General features: G+C 32.1%; 1 protein-coding gene across 7 annotated transcripts in view; it reads left to right on the top strand.

Annotated features, from left to right (window-relative positions):
• LOC142321988 (guanine nucleotide exchange factor DBS-like) overlaps positions 1–23,654 on the top strand; it is a 215,494-nt gene that overhangs the window by 3,756 nt on the left and 188,084 nt on the right. For 3 of the 7 annotated variants that reach the window (XR_012755753.1, XM_075360570.1, XM_075360558.1), the window contains exon 1: positions 4,848–5,504. The exons of 1 other annotated variant lie outside the window; for it this stretch is intronic. Coding sequence is in view for 5 of the 6 variants with exons in the window: in XM_075360570.1 (XP_075216685.1) it covers positions 5,471–5,504 (34 nt within the window). In the remaining variant the exon portion in view is untranslated. Of the gene's footprint in view, positions 1–4,845; positions 5,505–23,654 lie in introns of those variants that run through there. 3 more of the 7 variants (XM_075360592.1, XM_075360598.1, XM_075360583.1) reach the window with 2 other exon arrangements.

Here is a 23,654-nt window from a genome sequence, read left to right as displayed (position 1 = left end):
AGTTTAATCACATATAAAGATTTTTGGAAGTTTATGTTAGAAAAAGCATCATAGAGTTAGTTACTCAAAGGTAAAATGGAAAATTAATAATAAATAAAGGGCAGAAATTAGAAAAAAGAAAAGATTAATTATTGTGTATTAAGTGTAGATGATTTGATTTGATTTGATGATTTGAGTCGAGATGATTTGGTTGATTAGGATATATTAAGTGAAAATGGTCAATGCTATATAAGATACTGAATTGCAGTGGAAAAATTAAATAAAATTGTTAGTAATTTTTACATTATTATTCACTGATGAATTATTCTTTTTGTTCATTTATTAAACAAGTTGATGGCTGATAGTGAAAACTGTTTTGATACTTTCTTATCATTTATCTAGGATGTAAAGGGTTATATGTGACTGAATCATTTATCTCCGTTAATATTCAGACTGTTCACACACAGCTATTTACTCTACTAAATTTTATTCTTATAAATTCAGTCTATTCTTACGTGATATGGGTCAATTTTACTATTTGATACTGCTTCTACTTTATTCTACACCAATTTCAGCACTTTCTACTCAAAATGATTGTTCGTAAATGTCTAATCTATTGAAATCGTATTGCTGCCTATCTGTTAAATTGTGTTTGTTTTTATAACAGGTTTGTCAGTAATTACTTATGGTAGTGGGCATTTATAAGGTTATTTTTTTTAATGGGGAGGGGGACATGAAAGTAAGTGTTAACAATTCCATTACCCACCAAATTGCCAGTATCTATTTACACTAGAGTTTCATAAATGATTGATGCTAATTGATGAAGAACAGGAAAATTCCTGATTTAGTTTGATCTTTTTGCATTTCATTTGTTTGTGTTTCTGTGATTCAGTTACAGATTATCAGATCATTATGAAATTTTACTGTTTGTTAGAACGACGTATGTGTACTGGTTTTTCATAAAATGTTCCATTTAAAATTGCATCTACTGTATTTCTTAGTGAGGGATGAAGAAGAGGTGTAATGTAAGGGAAAAAATGCACGAGATGTTCCTGATGTCATTTACCGTTTGCAAAGGTTTACTTTATGCTTTATTCATTTCTTACCAAAGATTTATCAGTTCCTACTATTGTACAAGATATATTTTGTGGTGTACTGAAGTACTTAATCTTCCTCTTTGATACCTTATTTATCAAAAAAAATGAATAAACAGGTGTTTAATAAAAGTACTTCCTCAACAAATATGAGTTAGTGATGTTTGTTGTTGTAATTAATTAAATCTTTGTTTGTTGAGCTTCATATTTTAATACCAATTTTCGCTCATTTCAGACAAATCAAGTGAGATCTGCCATTTACAACACTTCTAATTGGTTTGTCTATTGACTGAGTGTAGGAGTGCAATAAAACCAAGCCGTATATCTATTTGCATTACATGTCACCTCTGCACATATGTAGCAGTATGCTAAAATATTTCATGTTAGTATATTGTTTTTTATGCTACATCAGCATATTACAATTTTTTAAACAACAAACAGTATTTGTTTTCAGTTGTAGTACAATGTTTTAACAATATAGATATTTTCTATAAGAAAATATAAATTAAATTAGAAAAATTTGGTTTTAATGTTATGAATGAATTATGTACTCTTTTAAAAATGTTTGTGTTGATATTATAAGTTGGGCTATAAAGGTGTGTCAGTATTATTAATTTTGTAATCTTTGATGTACATGCTGTTACATAGTTTTTATAGAGTATTTTATTTTCTAAATAATGACTATAATGAAATAATATTTTTCTATTGTTTATGGTTGACAAAGGATTGGGTGATAGCTATCATCCTTGTTACCTTTCAGAATCCCCCTATTTTCATTTTTATGTTCACAATATTCAATACAGATATTTCCATTTCCATTCACTGATTTATTATTTTAAGTGTTTCTGTCACAAGAACCTCTCATTAAATATTAGTTTGGGTGATATAAATTAAAGGGAAGAAATTAATGTGCCAAATTCTTTATCTTTGTCATCTGTACCTTTTGTCAAAAAGGTTACTTCCCAATAGCATATAAGTTAAAATTTGACACATGAGATATCCTTTACTTAAGTTGATGCAACTGTAAAAAGTATCATGAGAGTTGCAGTGTGGAAGTATTTGCCAAAATGGTAAATATCAGATTTCAAGATCAGATAACTAGATATCTGATCTGTATCAGATATCTAGATTTCTGCTTTCTTAAAAAGTCAATATTGTTTTGTGTTTCAGAAGTTTAGAATCTGACTATTGACTATTTGACCATCTTATTGACTAATTAACTATCCACTTTTTAAATGGCTCTCTGTATAAATACTTAAAAATGTGCTTTGTAAAAAAAATCTCTTTAAAGTACTGATTTTTTCTTGTGAGAATTAGTAGAAGTAGTATCATCTGATAGGCACTTAAATTACTCTGCTTATTATGCAGTCACTATATCGGAAACAGGTTTTCTGAGTCCGTTCACTGGTAGCTACAAAAGATGAGGTACCTTTTTAACCTGTCTTGCAGTCAGATATTGTGTACCCACAGAACCTGAAAATAAAGCAGGAAAGGGATCAAGGATAAGAAAATAAGCATAAGGTAATGAGAAAGGATGATTCATTTATACATTAGGGTCAGTCCATTTGAAGTGACCCAAGGGGGGTTGTTGACCAATTCAAAAACAAATTGAAATTCCCACTTGTTTCCTGTATATCTCAGGACCTTAAAACTACTTTTTTAAAAAAAAATTTTATTTAAACATTTTACCTGTGGCGGCCATTTTTTTACAGTGTGCATACCTATTTTTGCGATTATAAGGGTTTATTGAAAAAAATCTATTGGTCCTCGAAGGACGAAACAAAAAGCAATTTATTCATATTTTTTCAAGGTAAAAGATTGGTCTAGTGGTTTATTTACCTATTTCTCTTCCTTCTATGAGAAAATTAACAATAAAGTTGAACATGAAAAATGGTGAAATTGCCACCGCCAGGGGGTGCTGCAGTAGATATGTTTCTTCAAAATGGCTTCGTGGGTTTTTAAAATTTTTAATTTTATCATTAAGTATAAACTTTATTGAACTCTTTTAGATAATTGGGTTTTTTTAATTGTTTCTAATTGATTTTTGTAGCTGGTTAAAATACTTATGAAAAATAAAAGTAAAAGTAATAAGGTGTAATGTATTTTTAAATTTAATAAAATTCTATGTGTAAAAAGTTTTTCTTTTTGTAAAATATTGGAAAAAAATTAATATTTCATTTTTAAGATACATGGAAATTGTGCATCCAGAAGATTTTTATGAAGTTATGAAGACATTTTTTCATCACTAGTACTGTTTTTAATAGCACCTGTTTTGAAAAACCTATTTGTTTTATGGTTCATTATTATATTTGACAAGTATTGTGTTTGTTCTTTTAATAAGTTGTTTGTCAGTTTTAATATCTATAAATTTTGAATTGATTTGAGGTGTGGTTAATAAATAAGAGCTTAAAAATAACAAAAGGAGAACAGTTGAAAAAATTGAGAATTTATTAATGGTTTCAAATACTTACATATTTATTCTATTTTTCTACATTTTGTTCCAAACAATTTTTATATTGTGAAACATGCTTCTTCAAATCAGTTGCATAAAAATTCCACTGCCTTGAGTTGTAGTCACTCTTGCACTGATTTTCAATTCTTCATTTTCCTTGAATCGTTGACACAAGCCAGTTTTTGAGGTGTCGGAAGAGGTGGTAGTCACTGGATGCGATTTCAGGACTGTAAAGGGATGATAAAAAATCTCCCATCCAAATTTTTGAAATATTTGTTTTGTGCATGTAGCCTTGTGTGGACGTGCATTATCATGAAAAAGAACAATTCGTGATCTCAGCATTCCCTTTGTTGGTTTTGAGTGGCACAGTGCAGTTTGGAAAGTGTTTACAATAGACATGTGATGTGATGGATGTTCCAGGTTGTTAGAAATCAATCAAAAGCACATCCTTTTTGGTCCCAGAATACTATTTCCATGATTCTCCTTCAAGACTGGGCTTGTTTGAATTTTTTTGGTTTAGATGAATTGGAATGGCACCGCTATATGGATTGTTGTTTCATTTCGGCATTGATGTATGAAATTCACTTTTCGTCATAATATGGAAAAAAACTTTGCCTCAATTGAAGTTAAAATGATTGAGAAAAGCACATGCAGATGGTATTGTGTGATTTTTATGAACATTTGTCAACATTTTCAGTTATCGTGCACACAGTTTATGATAGACTACTGTTAGTTATGATACATAGTTATCTTTGAAACTTCTGGAAATTCTAGAGAATGATTGCTAATTATAAAGTGACGATTTTCTTTCGCTTTTGTATTCATATGTTCAATTAGATCGTCAGTTTGGACACTAGGCCTGCCATTTCTCTGTTTGTTGAACAGCCTTCCTTAAACTCACAACACCATTGCCTCACTTCTCCTTCATTCATTGCGGTAAACCAATATATTCACCCAATTGACAGTGAATTTCAGCAGCATTATGTCCTCTTGAGAAATATAATCACTGATCAAATTTTGCAACTGGCAGGGTTTGTTATTACTGCAGTCATTTTAACACACTGCCTTGCAAAGGCAAACAACAATGAACTGACAGCAATGTGGCGGTTACATGCCCAATTCAAAGCTTAAAGTTGTTAAACTTGCTCAAATCAATCAGTGTTGACAATCTTTACTTACCAGTCAGTGTTGACAATTGGTCCTTACTTTAGAACCATGCATTGTATGTATTAAGATCTTTATTCTTAGATGCTGCATATAAAATTTTCATTTTGTGATTAATATTTTTCATGTATGCCCTCTATTTATGAAATGATTTATATAGATCGATTCTGTATGTTACACTTTTATAGGTTCTCTATATCCAGTGGCGAATATGTGTCTATTCTGTAGAATATACTATTATATTCAATCACTGCAGTTTAATTTTTATACCACTTGATTACTCTTTACTGTGAATTGTTAGTGCTTTTTGTGAATTATTTAATTTTGTTTGTGGTTTGAGAGTGCATATATACAAACTTTGTTGGCAAAATGCTAGAAATTTTGTATAATTGTTGGTAGATGAAGATTAGTGCGATACATTTTCTATCACTAGGTGAGTTTTGATTTTATTGTCAATTTTATGTAATGTGTTTGTCATTAATCTATACTAGATATTTTATAATATTTTTCGGTGTAATTGTTCATTGACAAAAGTAGTGTATATTAGGTGAAGTAAAATGCATAATAAGTTTACACATTTATGCTATCTTGTGTGTTTTAAGACTTATTTTGAATTATTATTTCAGTTGTAGTGGATCTATTAAAAATCTATTTACTGTGATCTATTTACTGTGAATTGTTAGTGCTTTTTGTGAATTATTTAATTTTGTTTGTGGTTTGAGAGTGCATATATACAAACTTTGTTGGCAAAATGCTAGAAATTTTGTATAATTGTTGGTAGATGAAGATTAGTGCGATACATTTTCTATCACTAGGTGAGTTTTGATTTTATTGTCAATTTTATGTAATGTGTTTGTCATTAATCTATACTAGATATTTTATAATATTTTTCGGTGTAATTGTTCATTGACAAAAGTAGTGTATATTAGGTGAAGTAAAATGCATAATAAGTTTACACATTTATGCTATCTTGTGTGTTTTAAGACTTATTTTGAATTATTATTTCAGTTGTAGTGGATCTATTAAAGTAATTTTTATAGGTGTGGTTTTTATCTTTTAGATATGGTGAGAACAAGGTAGTTAAGTGAATTGTTATGTAGATATTTTAAAATGAACTGCAAGTTGGGGGTGAAATTTGTTGATGAATTTTAATTCATATTGATAAAAAAATGAATATCATTTTCGATAACTTTTTTGATGAAGATTATACAAAATAAAAGCCTTGATAAGATATTCTGTATGCACAATTTCTTTGTAATTAGATAGTCATTAAAAATTTAATATTTAAAAAATGATGTTGCCAAGTTTCATCATGCTGATCCATATACTTATGATTTTATATATATATATATTTATTTTATTTTATTTATTTATTATTTTTTTTGAAAGAATAATATAAAAAACATAATGTTTTACATTTGATATTTAAAAAAAATGAGTAGATAATGTGAAACTAAATATGCAAGTATGATACATACAATAATACAGTAATATATGTAAAATGGAAATGAAAATTTATGATTTAAAGTGACAATTTACGTACATGCAGAATTCTCTTGTCAATGAGAAAAATTGTCTGTATGCAGGAGTTAACAGCAAATAAAGTATAATAAAAAACTGAGAAAAAAATAGTTTTAAATTCATCATTTATATAATATTCAGTTAGTGTTTATGATTTTAAGTATTTTTAACAGTTAAAATATTTTTGTCTTCTTTTTAATTCAAAATTTGCATTCAATGAAGAAAAAGATTAAAATCTTTTTCTTCATAATTTAAACCTTTTTTTTAATTTGTATCTTTTATTGTCAGTTTTAATGTTGTTCAAAAATTCTTTTCTGTTCTTTAATTGTTTTTTAACTACAATATATTTATTATGTTTAGTTTTAGTTATTTGTTTGGTATGTTCTAATCTTTGTCATTTATAACCATTACTCTCTACCGATGGAATAGTAGCACTTCTGAATTTCACATGAAGATTCTGGGTTTGAATCCTGGTCAGGCTTGGCATTTTTCACTTGTCACGAAAATTCATATCGTATCATTTAACTATACTAATTGGGGAACCCTTTAACTGTAGGGGGTGGGGTTATTTGTATTTACTTAAATGATTAAGAAAAAAATTAATTCTCTTGATATATAGGCATGAACGCTTAGTTTGATCCTTCAAAGCTTTGCAGATCTTAGGTACATGTCCAAGTAAATATACAAGTACCTTTGAAATTAGTTTACAAATGCAAACTACGAGTTAAGGGGACCTGGACTCTCTGTGCTTTCCTATAGTAATGTTTAAGGAACTGTTTTCTCAGGTTGTATTCATCTAATCTGTTTCATATTTTCATTTGTATTTTTTATTCTATTTTGATTGTAACCAAAGAATTTTATTATATTCAATCAGTATTATATTCAGTACTCTTTTTAAAAAAAGATATTTGTGCTTTTCTTACTATACTCGGAATTTTCACCATTGAATGAACTATAAAATCATTCAGTCTGACTTCATTAAAATATATTCTTCTGGTCTTAGGTTGTATTCTAATCTGATTGTTGTTTCCTGAAAATTTTGTTTAATAATCTTTTATAATTTTAGAGAATATGTTCCTTACATCCTGAAAAAGTAAATTTACGGCAACAGCAAAAATACTAAATCATATTAGAGAAACTATCTTACTTTAATATATGTCAACAAACCAACAAACCTCAATAGCGCTAAGGAGAAGCATGGCACAAAACGACAATGATGCCACCCAAAGAAGGGAAAATTACATTCTGCCTGAAAAATTTTACTTTTGTTGCTCAATTCATACCAAAGATAGTCAATAATTAAATTTCTAAAAAGTAAGTTATGAGTGTTACCTTAGTTCAATTTTTTTTATTTTTTGTAGCAAATAATGCAATTTCTACAAGTTTTATATCAAATTCAAGAGAAAAATCTGGAAAAAAAACAAAAAATGGAGAAAAAATATTTATTTTATGGTTCCTTTAAATGATTTAGTTGGTTTTAAGGTTTAATTAATGTCATTGGTTGAAATATAATTGAGTCTAAACATTAAGACTACTAAACTACAATTGTGCTTGCTGATTGTTATTATTATTATTAAAAAAATCAAAATTCTTTATTTATTTCTTAATCCTCTTAAAAATAATCATGGAAAATTCTAGAAAGAAAATTCAGCATATCTCTTAGTAAAATTGGAAAATAAAAAAATCCAAACTGTGTTTGTGCTATAATTAATATAATAGTACCTAAAAATAAGCTCATAAAACCAAAATCAATATTCCTATTTAAATTCATCTAAAAATGGGATAAAAATTGCCATACAGATTTTATATGTTAATCAGAGGAAATTATCCTAGAGAATAAAAGGTTTTAGAAGTAAAGATTATATAAATGTCTGTGGTCAATAATAGATAAAATGGGTTCTTATATGTGATCAAAGTTAAAAACGGTGTCGTGTGTAGTTGTTTTTGTAGATGGGTAGCAGTAAGTCAACAACGGTTGATGAGAACCAACTCAAAAAGCAGCAATAAGTTCTGTTGTGTATCAAAGAGGAAGTTATTCAAATAGCGGTAGCATTTCTATTGAAAATATTTTGGTTTACTACGAAGCCTTAAATATTGATTTGTCTTCGACTTAAGTTCTTCTTTTTGGTACGTTCTTCTTACATGTGGTATGTGATGACAGACCCTTTTTAGTGAATAATTAAAGAAAATTTTAGGGTGTTCTATTTTTAAAAACCCAAATTTACACTTATCAAAAAAATTTTTATAAACAGATTCTCTGTTGTATATTATGGGTATGGGTATGGACTTGCCCTCTCTTCACCCAAATATCAGTGTCAAGTTTTATTCGTGAAGGGATGAGTATACCAGTCAACCTAGATTGCTTCAGGATTTATAGAAAGTGTTATTGTGTTATTGCTCCTTAGTGACATCTAGTAATTGTCCTATAATACTTATATATGTCTGTGAACATATGTTGTCAAGTAAATTTGTATCTACGAGATCTGTAAATAAAGTAATGAGACTAGTTATTTTTGGCAGCCAAAGTGGTAACACTGTATAGTTTTTAGTAAACATATGATTATATGAAAGCTGATTTATATTAGGTATTAATATTTTTTTAGTCTGTTGTTGCCACGCGAGACGTAAACAAACTTTTCGTGAAACGAGTTTTTTGTTGTGCGGTACAAAAATGAGTGATACTAATTATGAACAACGTCGTGCAATCAAGTTTTATGTTAAATTCTGTGAGGATGCTACTGAAACTTTATCAAAATTGAAAAGGGCGTATGAAGATTACGCTCTGTCACAAACCCAAGTTTTTGGGTGGTTTAAAGCATTTTCAGATGGCCGGGAATCAACCCACCGGGTTGGTCTAGTGGTGAACGCGTCTTCCCAAATCAGCTGATTTGGTAGTCGAGAGTTCCAGCGTTCAAGTCCTAGTAAAGCCAGCTATTTTTACACGGACTTGAATACTAGATCGTGGATACCGGGTTCTTTGGTGGTTGGGTTTCAATTAACCACATATCTCAGGTATGGTCGAACTGAGAATGTACAAGACTACACTTCATTCACACTCATACATATCATCCTCATTCATCCTCTGAAGTATTATCTAAAACGGTAGTTACCGGAGGCTAAACAGGAAAAAGAAAGAAAAGATGGCCGGGAATCAGTTGCAGACGATTCACGCTCTGGAATACTGTTAACATTAAAAAATGATGACAATGTTGAACGAATCGGAGACTTGATACGGTATGACCGGCGATTAACTGTCAGAATTATTGCAGAAAAATTGAATTTGTACCGTACCACAGTCTTATCAAATTTTGACAAATGAGTTGGACTTGAAAAAAGTTTATGCAAAATTGGTCCCAAAAAACCTCACTGTTGAACAAAAAAACAACAGGGTGGAAGTGTGCCGCCATCTTCTAGGGCGAATTGAAACTCATCCTGATTTTCTAAAAAAAAATGTTATTACTGGTGACGAATCTTGGATGTTTGAGTACGACCCAGAAACAAAACACCAGAGCAAGGAGTGGCACACTTCAACTCACCACGTCCCAAAAAACCAAAAATAAGCAAATTAAAAATAAAATCCATGCTAATTTGTTTCTTCAACAGTGATGGTATTGTCCATAAGGAGTTTTTGCCTACAGGACAGACAGTAAATCAGTATGTTTACCGAAAAATTCTTGTAAGTCTGCGGAAAAGAGTTGCCCGCGTGAGATCAGCCATGAAAGACAACTGGATGCTGCATCATGACAATGCACCTTGTCACATTGCATTCCCAATTGAGTTTTTGGCAAAAAACAAACATTGTTGTAGGTCCTCAACCACTTTATTCACCTGACTTGAGTCCCTTCGACTTTTTCCTGTTCCCGACTTTAAAACCTCTCTAACGACATTTTGGAACAGTAGAAAACATAAAAAAAATGTAACCAACCATCCGAAGGATATTCCGGTTTCTGAGTTCCAACACTGCTGAAGAGTGGGAAAACCGTTTGAAGCATTGTATGGCTTTTCAAGGGAACTATTTCGAAGATGATTTGAGTCCGTGTATAATTGGATTGTAAGTAAAGATTTTTTCTGAACCAATCTACTTTATTTACAGACCTAGTACGACACAGTAAAGGACAGTTTTCAGGATTTTCACTAATTCTCATTAGAAAATTATTTCAAAATGTATTAATTAGAAATTTGTTAAATAAATTCAATTTTTAAATTAAAATTTATTTTCTATTTGAGTCTGAAGATGCTTGAAGCATTCTGCATCTGTGTTGAATGTAAGTCAGTTAGATGTGTTACTTTTGCAATAATGAAGTGTATTCATTTTAGCTTTGCATCATTAATATTTATTGTATTTATTGACGCTAATACTATCTCATTATTTACTGACATGTGGTTATCAAACAGTGATCATGCAGTTAATGTAAATGCCGCACAACCATTAGCAAAAATTTTTTTTCAATATGAACTTTATTTTTATTTTTTGCTTTTTTAATTGTAGGTATATTATCTGGCTTCTACTATTATTATTGTTGTTGATCTAAGTAAATGAAGTTTTGAACATTTTAATATTCAGTTTATTGTATCCTTTTAAAAATGCACCTGGGGCGAGTTATTTACAGAAAGTCTTTTTTACTCCAAAAAGAGCTGGAACCATTCCCAATTAAAATAAAATGCTAGATTTGTTATTGTTTCTATGCATCGTTAAATCTCAAAAAAAAATTATGGAACAGTCTTTAAAATTGTGTACTTTTTTTGTCTTCAGTCATTTGTGACTGGTTTGATGTAGCTCTCCAAGATTCCGTATCTAGTGCTTGTCGTTTCATTTCGGTATACCCCTTACAGCCTACATCCCTAACAATTTGTTTTACGTATTCCAAATGTTGCCTATCTGCACAATTTTTCCTTCTACCTGTCCCTCCAACATTAAAGCGACAATTCCAGGATGCCTTAATATGTGGCCTATAAGTCTGTGTTTTCGTTTAACTATATTTTTCTAAATGCTTCTTTCTTCATCAGTCTGCCGCAAAACCTATTCATTTGTCATTTTATCCACCCATCTGATTTTTAACATTCTCCATAGAACCACATTTCAAAAGCTTGTAACCTTTTCTTCTCAGATACTCCGATCGTCCAAGTTTCACTTCCATATAAAGCTACGCTCCAAACATACACTTTCAAAAATCCTTTCCTAACGTTTAAATTAATTTTTTATGTAAACAAATTATATTTCTGACTGAAGGCTTGTTTCGCCTGTGCTATTCGGCATTTTATATCGCTCCTGCTTTGTCCATCTTTAGTAATCCTATTTCCCAAATAACAAAATTCTTCTACCTCCGTAATCTTTTCTCTTCCTATTTTTACATTCAGTGGTCCATTTTCATTATTTCTACTACATTTCACTTTCGTTTTGCTGTTTATTTTCATGCGGTAGTTCTTGCGTAGGACTTCATCCATGCCGTTCATTGTTCCTTCTAAATCCTTTTTACTCTCAGCTAGAATTACTATTTCTTCAGGAAATCGAAGCATCTTTATCCTTTCACCTTGTACTGTTACTTACTGTGTTCTTTAAAATAACATAAACTTTATGCGAGCCAACTCTGAAGTAGCTGTTGGTTTAATTAAACCTTCTTCAGAGATTGCCATTGGAGGTGATGACTTATGTTGTAAGATTTAGTGCTGGATTAGATTCTAAAGGACGGTTCTTAGTAATTTCTTAATAGAGTATGCTATTTAAATAGTGTTTCCTCATATAGAATGTTGATTTCTCTGTTTTATATTTTTTGAGTTTCTGAAACATTCAGAAACACAGGCAGGCATTACATTTATTATTCTTACAGTTTATCGACCTCTGTGCCGAAATGGTAGTCTCTGCCTTTCATATGTAAAGTTCATTTCAAATTCCATTAATGCTTGATATTTTTCTAATGCTACAACGTTCATGCATCTAAAGTGGCTGTAATTAAATATACGCCCATTTTTACTTCCTTGTACGAAGTAAAGGAAGTATTGTGATCGCGAAAAATTTCAATTTTCAGAATTCAACTGAAGAATGTATGTACGTGCGTATGTATCTTGCATAACTCAAAACCGATTAGCCGTAGGATGTTGAAATTTTGGATTTAGGACTGTTGTAACATCTATCTGTGCATCTTCCCTTTTGATTGCAATCGACTGGACCAAAAGTGTTCATAAAAGCCCGAAATCCAAAACAAATTGGATTTTGGACTTTTTCTTAACTGTTGTACTAAGCCCTCATTGAGAAATTTTCAACTTTATATCATAAGTGGTATTTATTTTCGTTTGTTCCAGAGTTATAACCAAAAAAATTTTAATTGATGAAATATTTGGATCTTACCCTGAAGATGTGGCTTTCCCTGAAGGCTCATCGGTTCGAATTAGATTGCATGTCCTTCTTTTATTTTAATTTAAATGTATTGATTTATTAATAATATGAAAAATTATCAGAAGTTATTGATGAAATCAACTTTTATGTACTTTTCGTTTTAAAAAAAATGTATATGTAATTTAATCGGCGTACAAGGAAGTCATGTGGTGTCCGCGTCGGATTTTTGCTTTGAGAATAAATATAAATGAATAAAAACACAATTTAAATAGCTTATACTTTTCAAAGGCTTCATGAACGTCAGACCTTCAGAATCTGATCCAAATACCGGCGCCATATCCAACAGCATAATACTTAGCCCTGAATATCTCGGTATCGGTCTGTGAAGGAGCTTAATTTAGATCAAAACGTAGTTAATTCTTTTTTATTCTTTAAGTGACTGCTTACAATAAACTGATAAATTTCGTGAATTAATTTAGTTTAATCAAATCCTTATATTTCAAATAAAATGAAAAACTATAGAAAGCACCTTCTTGGTAGATGAAACTGTCTTCGTTATACCAACTGACAGAGTAACCTTTGACTTTTGCTCTAGTAGAGTGATCAAATACGTACGATCTTTCCAATAGGTACACTAAGAATTTAAACAAACAAATTTAATGTTGTAGAAAAGGAACAGCTGATCTACAACGTATATCATTTAATTTTATATTAATGTTACAAAATATTATATATGATTGTCTAAGCTACTGATAAGTTGTTCGATTAAAAAGTTAAATCTTTTAAAATATTTTTTTTTTTTTTTAAACTGCAACTGTAATAAGTACATTACTGATTGCAGTTGGAAGATGAAAATAAAGCAGTTGTTACTGTACCCTTTTCTTTATTTTATTTCATTCACGATTTTTGTTGTATGTTTTATGGTATTTCTCAAAAAAGGGTTTTATCATCGTTTTCTATTCGAAATTTACTTGCATATTTAAGATGATCTCTCAAGAAAGGGTTTTACCATCGTTTTTATCGAGATTTTATTTGAAAATCATCTTTTACATGATAACGTGGTTATTAAAAACATTTATGTAGGTCAAAGAATTTTAGTTTTGTAAAACACTTTTGTAATTACACTCCTCAGGATTTGTTACTATAAACTAGTCATATTCTGTTTAGTATTATGATACATTTCCAAACTGTTAAAACACTTTGTTTAAATCTAAGTAGATCCATTTCACAAACATATGCGTACAAAAGATTGTGTAACAGATTTTGGTTAAAAAAATTCAGAAATTAAATACATCTCTCCGATAACTTTTGGTCTACGCACAACAGCTATCTTAAATTTTTTGTGACGAAAAGAATTTTTGTTGCGCGTGAAAAAATGTCCAGGTCGACTAGGATTCGAATCCAGAATGTTCCGGATGAAAGGTAAAGATGCTACCACTCGTTGGTCGGCGGAGAAGTAGAAAAATTCGGGGAGGGAGTTTTTTCTGCGGTATTACTTTAGCTTTGTTTCGTTAGTACATGCAACTCCGTGTGGAGAAGGGAGTGCAATGCATCCTCCAATAAGTAGGGTCCCATCAAGCGCATTTCAGCGAGACCGACAGGCGGTAGCACCGTAAGACCTTCAATGGACGGTTTGATGCGGGGGGAGGGGGAATCGTGCCATAAGGAAGACGCAGTACAGTGCTAGTCTCCTAAGGTCAGCCCAGGTAATGATTTCCAATTTGATCTGTTAGGATCGGAACACATTCCTCAATTCCGTCCATAAACAAAACCAATATATAACGATATTAAACAAAAAATTCCCTCCCGATAATAAGAAAGACCCAGCAACAAGAGACTGTTGTCCAGGTTCTGCGATTAATAGAAGGATCTGTATCCTCCCACTATCCTTGCGTTATGTTCCGGGCAATAACTTTTGGTAGTGTCATTTAGATACTGTTACTGAAATTAACTGGTGATCTCATTCGTGAAGAGTGTTCGTCTCTCTAAAATCGATTATGGTGCTCAGTAATACAAAATGAGATCTAAGGTTGAAATCCTAGTAAAGGTAGTTAGTTACTTTTATACGGATTTGAATACTGGATCGTGGATAACGGTGTTCTTTGGTGGATGGGTTTCAATTAACCACACTTCTCAGGAGTGGTCGACTTGAAATTGTACAAGACTGCACTTCATTCTCATTCATACATATCATCCTCTGAAGTAATACCTTACGGTGGTTCCGGAGGCTAAACAGAAAAAGAGAGAAAAAAGATAGTAATACAAAATGAATAACATTATTTTGTTACGTCATTGTCAATTATTACTTTAATTTAATTGCTTCAAAACTGCATCATTGTCTAAATTAGAAGTTTGAAATTCATTTATGTATTATTTCTGGACTTAAAATTTTTATATTCGATTTATTCACGTGTAACAAAAATTTACTCATAATATTTATGTTTTGATGAAAATTTTTTCGAGCTTTGACTTTCATCTGGAAGGCTGCAGGTTCATATTCTAATCAGTTTGATATTTTTCACGTGCTAAAAATATTTTCGCTTTTTCCTTAATTAGTTATCTCGGTAATGTGATCGTCATACATTTGAAATGATGAAGGCCTTTGTAATGTACAAGAAGGGTCTAGGATCTTGGAGGTGAGTCTTTCTTGAAAAAATCATAAAATAAATGTACACTTTTTTTATTGGAGAACATTTTGATGTGGACACTATGACTTCATTGTACGCCTATTAAATTACACATACACATCTTTTTTACAATCAGAGGTTAATAATTATTAATAATACAATATATTTAAATTAAAAAAAAAGAGATCAAATCTGATTCGAACCGATGTGCCTTCCCTTTGTAAGATCCAAATATTTCATTTGGCTATAACTCTGGAACAAATGAAAATAAATATCACTTATGATATATTGTTGAAAAGCTCTCAATGAAGCAATGAAGACTTATTACTGCACTTAAGAAAAAGTCCAAAATCCATTTTTTTTTTTGATTTTGGGTTTTTTGGACACTTTTGATTCAGTCGATTGCCCTCAAAAGGGGAGGTGCACTAGATGTTACAGCAGTCCTAAATCCAAAATTTCAACATCGTCCGGCTAATTGTTTTTGAGTTATGCGAGGTACAGACGTCACGTTGAAAGTAGTCAAAATGGATATTTCTGTTGAAATTTGAAAACCGAAATTTTTCGCGATCACAGTACTTCTTTACTTCGTACAAGGAAGTAAAAAGAATAACTTTTCAAACACTTAATAATAAAATCATCTGCTTTAATTATTATGAAGTCAATTGGTACTCCAGTGTACTTTTGAACAGCTGTTTCGTACAAAATAATTAAAGTAACAACACATAATTCTACATTATTATGTAGATGGACCACTGAATATAAAAATAGGAAGAGAAAAGAATACGGAGATAGAAGAATTTTGTTATTTGGGAAGTAGAATTACTAAAGATGGACGAAGCAGGAGCGATATAAAATGTCGAATAGCACAGGCGAAAGGAGCCTTCAGTCAGAAATATAATTTTTTTACATCAAAAATTAATTTAAACGTCAGGAAAACATTTTTGAAAGTGTACGTTTGGAGCGTAGCTTTATATGGAAGTGAAACTTGGACGATCGGAGTACCTGAGAAGAAAAGGTTAGAAGCTTTTGAAGTGTGGTTCTATGGAGAATGTTAAAAATCAGATGGGTGGATAAAGTGACAAATGAAGAGGTTTTGCGGCAGACTGATGAAGAAAGAAGCATTTAGAAAAATATAGTTAAACGAAAGACAGACTTATAGGCACATATTAAGGCATCCTGGAATTGTCGCTTTAATGTTGGAGGGACAGGTAGAAGGAAAAATTGTGCAGGTAGGCAACATTTGGAATACGTAAAACAAATTGTTAGGGATGTAGGCTGTAAGGGGTAAACCGAAATGAAACGATTGGCACTAGATAGTGAATCTTGGTGAGTTGCATGAAACCAGTCAAATGACGAAAGAGAAAAAAAACCTTTAATTTTTGTAATCTTTCCTAAATAATTTTAACAAAAACCGTTGATAAATTATGAATTAACTGGTTGTGGTATATATTTTTAAATTGACCAAAAAGATAGCTGAATTTTAACAGTACGAGTGTATTTTTTATGCGGTTATCTCGAGGAACGTGTGTTGCTTTCATAATGTAAATTTTGTCACGAACTAAAGCAGGGTAATTGTAGGAGAAATTCTGAAGACATTTTCCTTGCATGCTGAGATGGCACTTGTGAATAGATTTTTCATGTTTAAATTACAAGTAGATTTCCTGGGAAAGTACAAGGTTCGGATTCAATCGGCTGGCACTTCAGTTGTGGGACGGACAGGAAGCGTAGACTTCCTGAATAGTTTCACTCGCAGACCTCTGTTTTAATTCGTTAGGTAACCTCGAGCATGCTCTGTCTCTATAATTGAAGTTCCGGGTTCGTCAGCACATAGAATGTAGCTGATTGGACTGCACCTACACCCGTAGAATCGATAACGGGGAAGACTTTTTTTCAAAGGTAAGGAAAAGTAGAGTGGTGATGAAAAAAGACAATCTCTTATATAAAAGAGAATGTCCTGGTTTATTCACTGACTCTTTATCAACGTAAAACCAAAACTATTATAGATAGAGACTTGAAATTTTCAGGGTAAATTTTCGGTACGCTACGGAAACATTGCAATGGAATAGTAAAATATTTAGTATAGCGTATGTTGCTTTTACGTCCAACAGATAGCGCTGTTAACACGAAATGTAGTTTTTTATCGATTTGAACCTCATAAAATCAAAATTTCGCAAAATCCTTTGTTATGCACGCCTACTTAAAGATACGAAGGCACCTTGAAAATGTCGAGTCTCTACCTATATAGTTTTGGTTGTACGTTGATTATGAGTCAGTGAATCAGTCAGGATATTCTCTTTTATATAAGAGATTTTCCGATTCCATTGCAATGTTTCCGATATGTGTGTCCGCTATAGACTAGAAAACTACTGGACCTATTTACGCGCGAGGAAGAAGGAAGAAAGGGAAAAATCGAAAAAGGTAAAAGGGAAGAAGGGAAAAATGGTAGAAAGTAAAAAGAGGAAAACGGGGAAAGGGGAAAAGAAAAAAGGTAAGAGGAAGGGTGGAAAGGAAATGGGGGAAGAGGAAGGCGATTAAATAAATTTAATTAAAATAAAAATAATATTAAATTAAATTTAAAATAGATATAAATAGACATCGTGTGCGCGCGCAGAGCGACAGAATAACTGTGTGAATGCTCCAGGAGAATGCCGTTAATTTTTACAGCTGTATTTCTCTGTTTAAAATAATGAACAAAATTCATAATAAACATGTGCCTGGAAAAGACTTTGTTTTTAAATTAGGAGTAACAAAGAATTTTACCTTGATTTCTTCTTAGCGGCGGCAAAATGAACCTATACAGAAATTCATCGAAAACCAATTGGAATTGAAAACCGGGGAAGAAGAAGAAAGGTAAAAATCGGAAAAGATAAAAAGGAAGAAGGGGAAAATTGAAAAAAGAAAAAACTGGAAAGGGGAAGGGGAAAGGGATATAAGAGAAAAAGAGAAAACGGGAAGGGAGGGCAAAGCGAGCCATGACCCTCTGATCGTGACAGAATATGAACCAAATCGGTCCATAAATATAATTTTTCTAAATATCTCAACCCCAGCGCCATCTAGCGGGTTCATTTTTTGCAGAGATAATTCTTTCCATGTAACAAACATGTATTCTGAATATGGGGCAAATCGGACCATAAATACAATTTTTCGAAGTATCTCGACGCCAGCGTCACCTAGCGGGTACAAACTAATTCAAAAACCTTCCCTGGCATGCGTCCAACCATTCCCCAAAGTTTCATCGCTATCGGATGAACGTTTAGGAAGGCATAGGAGACATACAGACAGACAAACATTCATTTTTAATATATAGATTCTGGCTTGTCCATATTTCTAAGGTTTTATAATTATAATACATCTAGGAAAGGGTGTAATGAGTAAGTAATTGAGAGCATTAATTTTTTTTTTGTTCGAAAAGTCCATTTTCAGACAGATTCGCGAGATCCCTTTTATGGGGTGTTATGCAGAGGGGGTTGGAAGGAAAAGTGAGGTTTTTGCGAATATTTAAAAATTAGTAGACCGTTTAAGATTTAACCCAAAATTTTAAAAGATATTCTTTAAAGCGTACAAAGTTCAGTGCAGTTTATATCTTTTTTTGTTTTTATCCGTACGATAAAGAATACAGTAACTTATGATTTTTTGAGGTTTTTGCATTTTTCTACCATCCACGAAAGAATGTTTCTTATGCTATTTGGGGGGGGGGGGTTAACGTTATACATGAGGATCTTATTAAATTTGTTAAAATGTTTGATTTTTTTATAACTTTTATAAACAAAACTAAAAAATAACATTTTGTAACCTCCGGGACTACCGTTAGGTATTGCTTCAGATAATGAGATGAATGATTTGTCTGATTTTGGCATGTGTGTGAAAATGCCATGCCTGAACGCGATTCGAACCCGAGACGCTACCACTCGCGCCACGGAAGCCGGCTAATCCAGATGTAAAAAGAAAGTATATACCTGGTTGTTTATAAATATCAAAATTAATAAAGAAATGTCCATCTTTCTTCGTTTTCCTTCTCGCCATTGCATGCTTTTTTTTCTAAAAAAGTTTGTAATTAAAAATCATTCAGCTTTATATATACAAAACAAAAAGGTATATTTGGCGGTTCATTTTCGTATTTCACATATCAAAATGAAAAAAGTGGTTTGAAAAATAGGGATTATCCTTTGTATTCCTTCTGTCGCAAATTTTTTAAAAATTATATCAAAAAATCGGATTGAGGAATTAAATGTATTTGGTGCACATGTTTACACTAACTTTCTCAAATAAAAAAAATTGTAGTCTAAACATATTAATTTAATATTGGGATAGATGAAATCTGGCTGAAAATTTTCACCAATTTTTTTAATTTAGTAGTAGTAGTTTTTTTTTAATTTATTAGAGAAACTTTGTGTAACATTGTTTACCAAATATTGTAATGATTCTCAATCAGATTTTTGAGATATAATTAAAAAAAAAAACACAAAATAGAGACAAAATTAGATCGAAAAAAGGGCAGCTCTTACTCACAGGGCATTTTTTCATTTTGATACGTAGTATCCGAAAGCCGAAATAGCCAAGTACACTTATTTTTTTCCAAAACGTTTTCCAATTGAATCTGAATTTAAAAAAGTGAAATTCCGTTTTCAATTTTTTGTTTGGAAAAATTTCCCCCATCTAATTCCACTAATGCAGAATATGCTTGTATGTTTTTTGTGATTGGCTTTTTCGGTGAAGTGCTCCAGCTGCGGTGGAAGAATACCGTCGTAAGTATCTTGACGAGTAGCTTCATTCCGTAAGCAATTTTGTAGAATCTTTCCTAATCTTCATGAGAAGTATACTTCCCAGCGATCATGTTACATCTGAACTGGTACAATGAAACTGTAACGTTCACGATGATATACAACACTAATAAGAACGATGTAAAATTCAACAATTTTGATCCAATTCAAAACATTTTTCGTCTGCATTCTAAATAAGTGACTGCTTAATTAAAAAAAAAAAAAAACTATTAGTAACTAGTAGACCCGGCAATGCTTTGCTACTGCTAGATTTGAGTATATATATATGTGTGTAAAATAATAACCAACCACTCTATTCTTTGATTTGACAAATATAAAAAAACTAAATAAGAAAATTATCCAAATTAACAGAAAATTTTATAATGCAATTCATTAGGTCAACAAACAAAATAACAAAATAAAAGCAAAAAACCTCGACGTTTCGTCCAAGATTTATCAAGACAAACCACAAAATCCACAAGCAAGACAGCCACAAAATAATTTTGTGGTTTGTCTTGATAAATCTTGCACGAAACGTCGAGGTTTTCTGCTTTTATTTTTGTTATTTTGGTTGTTGACCTAATGAATTGCATTAGAAAAGTTTTCTATTAATTTGGATAATTTTCTAACTTATTTAGATTAAATGAACACAGTTGGAAGTTCGATAAAATTAACAAAATGAACATTACGGAACTTAACAAAATTTAACGTTCCCTTTTACCCTTTCTCCCCTTTTTCCCTTCCTCCTTTCCTATTTCCCCGTTTTCCTTTTCCCATTGTCATTTTTACCGGATTCCCTTTCCCATTTCTTCTTTCCACCCATTTACCTTTCCTTACCCCATGTCCTTCCCATTTTCCCCGTCATCCTTTATCCTCCCCTTTCCATTTCCTGTTCCCTTTTTACCATTTTCCCCTTCTCCCCTTTTACCTTTTTAGATTTTTCCCTTTTCCGATTTTTCTTTTCTCTTTTTCCCCGCGTGTAAATCGGTGCAGTAGTTTTTAGTTTACAGCAGACACACATATAGGAAACATTGAAATGGAGTCGTAAAATATTTAGTATAGCGTGTGTTGCTTTTTCGTGTGACATCTTAGGTATATAAAAACATGCGCGTATTCGAATGCAACGTTGAGTCAAAATTTCAGAGCAATCGGTGAAGAATTTTCGGAGATTTAGAATTTTTAACAAACGAACATTTACATTTTTATGTATATAGATAACATCAGCTGACGCTGAAAGTTAAAACACCAATACAGTCATTTAAAATTATCGCAAAGTAAGTTATTAAAATTTAATTTATTATAAAATATGGTTCGACGTATTGGTAAAAAAGTTTATATTACAAAATATTTATCATAATGGAAAATAATACAGAACAATTTTTTTTCCTTCCCTTAATAATAATAAGTGTTCTGCCCAAAAGCAGGTTTTCACATGGCCGCCCTCCATTCTGCTCGATTCTGTGCCATCCGTCTCATTTTATAGTAACTTTTTCTCTGTTTATGTTGTGTATCATTTTCATTCGTCTCCGACTTTTTGCTTTCCTTCCCGATACAAATCCTTTCAATGCCGACACCAACAGGCAGTCACATCTCAGATAGTGTCCCAACCAACTGCGATTTCTTCTTTTTATTATTTCAATAATTGCCCTCTCTTCTTCTCTAATTTCCCTTAAAAATTACTTTTATCTTATGAAATATAGAATTAAAAAAATGCTCCAACATTATTCCTAATAAGCTGTTTTTAGTACAATAAATTTAGACCTTTGACAAATTAAAGTACTGCAACAAGACTGGCATAACGGACCTGAGTAACGGATTCCTGCCAATTAAGAAGAAAACAGTAGAAAATATAATATGAGAGGAAGCCAGAAGGGGGCTAAATTTAAAAGTAATAGGTCCCTAACAATCGTCCTTTGTAATACTGCCCGCTGATACACCTAAACAGATGTTGTTTCGTGAGAAGAGTTACCGGACGCAGGTTAGGAATGCATGGAAATGAAAGGGCTCGGTAGATCGTTCTCACGCTCAACTAGGGTCTGGTCCTGCTGCTAATGAGGGTAGGTATATAGATACTATGGGGAAGACCAGTTAAATCAGTTTTGCGAGAAAGTGCTACAATCAGTTCCGGGAGAGATTTCTAAGCAAGGAGTTATTATGCGAGTTCGACGCGATTAAGGTGACGTCACAAGTAATTCCAGTACATAAAAACAAGAAGTGGTTCAGTGAGTTGTTAGATTGTAAGTAAAAGAGATAATGTAGTAAATTTCATGTAAATTGTTAGGGTAGTTTTATTTGTGAACAGCAAAGGTATTTGAAATGAAATAACTTTACACTTGTCATATCTATTGTATTGTTGTCAATACAAGACTAGTGGTTAAAAGTGTTAAGACTAGCGGTTATGCTAATATTTTTTTTTGTCAATGGGACTGAATTTTGGTTTTCAATATTTAACTACCTGTAATTAAATCCTGATGATTACTTTTAATTCTGTTTTTTATGTAATCACTGTTTATTGTTATTGTTTGTTTTCACAGTCATTGATTCGAACTGATGACTGGGCTTAGTCACGTTTCGGCAGCCGTCCTGCAAGAAACCGTGGCTAACTCTTCTAGTTTACAGTTGTGTTGACCACTAATCACGCGGCTCATAATATTTGTTTCTAAAATTACTATCTTCTGGAGGAGAGTTAACACATTAAGATATCCAGTTTCGTAAGGCAGTTCTTGAAATTTACAGGGATTTCCTATCACTATTAGTATTATCTTAACCTCATTCTGGTGCCACATAACTTTTATTTCGTCTGCGAGTGGAAAATATCTTTCTGTCTTCTCGTTTTGTGAGAGTGTTTACCAGTGGCACAGTTACATCCACAAGGAGCGTGATTTTTCTCTTCTTATCCATGTATACAATATCCGGCTAATTATGACTTATGGTCTTATTTGTTCTTAGCATTCGATTCCAGTAAAGTTTGATATTTTGGTTTCAGTTATCGGTTTCGCCTCATATATACATAGTATGGCTTCATTACATTTATTATCCCGTTATTGTACAAAAGTTATTGATGAATCACTGTGATATAGTCGTGTCTCCTTGTATAATCCTTTGGAGCTAGTACGAGACATGCACTTACTATGTAGTCTACATTTTCCATGAACCAACCCCACGAACGGTATTTGTCTGTAGCCAGTTCAGCATCTTTCAAGATGTGTTTCCTGTAGCTCCTTGTGGAAAATACCTGGTCTTGAATCGCCAGCATGAATCCCTCCGTCTCCGAAACAATACCGCCTCTAATCACCCATATATAGCTTGCCGTTTTTCTGTCTCTATTCTTCAAGTTAACTGGGAACCGTCCATGGAGCTCTTTACTTTCCCAGGCTTCTTTTCTGGTATTCTCGGGAACTACTTTTATACATGGGTCGTACTGCGTAGTTTTCAGGTTTAGGGGTGTCAAAGCTTCATCTGCTCTCATAATATCATGATGCAGGCGACTGTCCTCTGTTCTCTTGTAGAAGAAATCTCTCAGCTTGCCAATCTGACTATAGCATAAGTTTTTAATATCCAACTTACTGCGGCCTCCCATTTTCCGCGATAGGTTGAATCTCTCAACGGAGCTTCTCGGATGGTGTACCCTGAATTGTGTACAAGTTGTCCTAACCATTTGATTCAATGCATCCAGTTCAGACTCAATTAATGTGCCCGATGAAGAAAGTTCGGGGGGACCCT

The sequence above is a fragment of the Lycorma delicatula genome, chromosome 1 (assembly GCF_047948215.1).
Source record: "Lycorma delicatula isolate Av1 chromosome 1, ASM4794821v1, whole genome shotgun sequence".
Lineage (NCBI taxonomy): Eukaryota > Metazoa > Arthropoda > Insecta > Hemiptera > Fulgoridae > Lycorma > Lycorma delicatula.
This window is presented reverse-complemented; position numbering and strand designations above follow the sequence as displayed.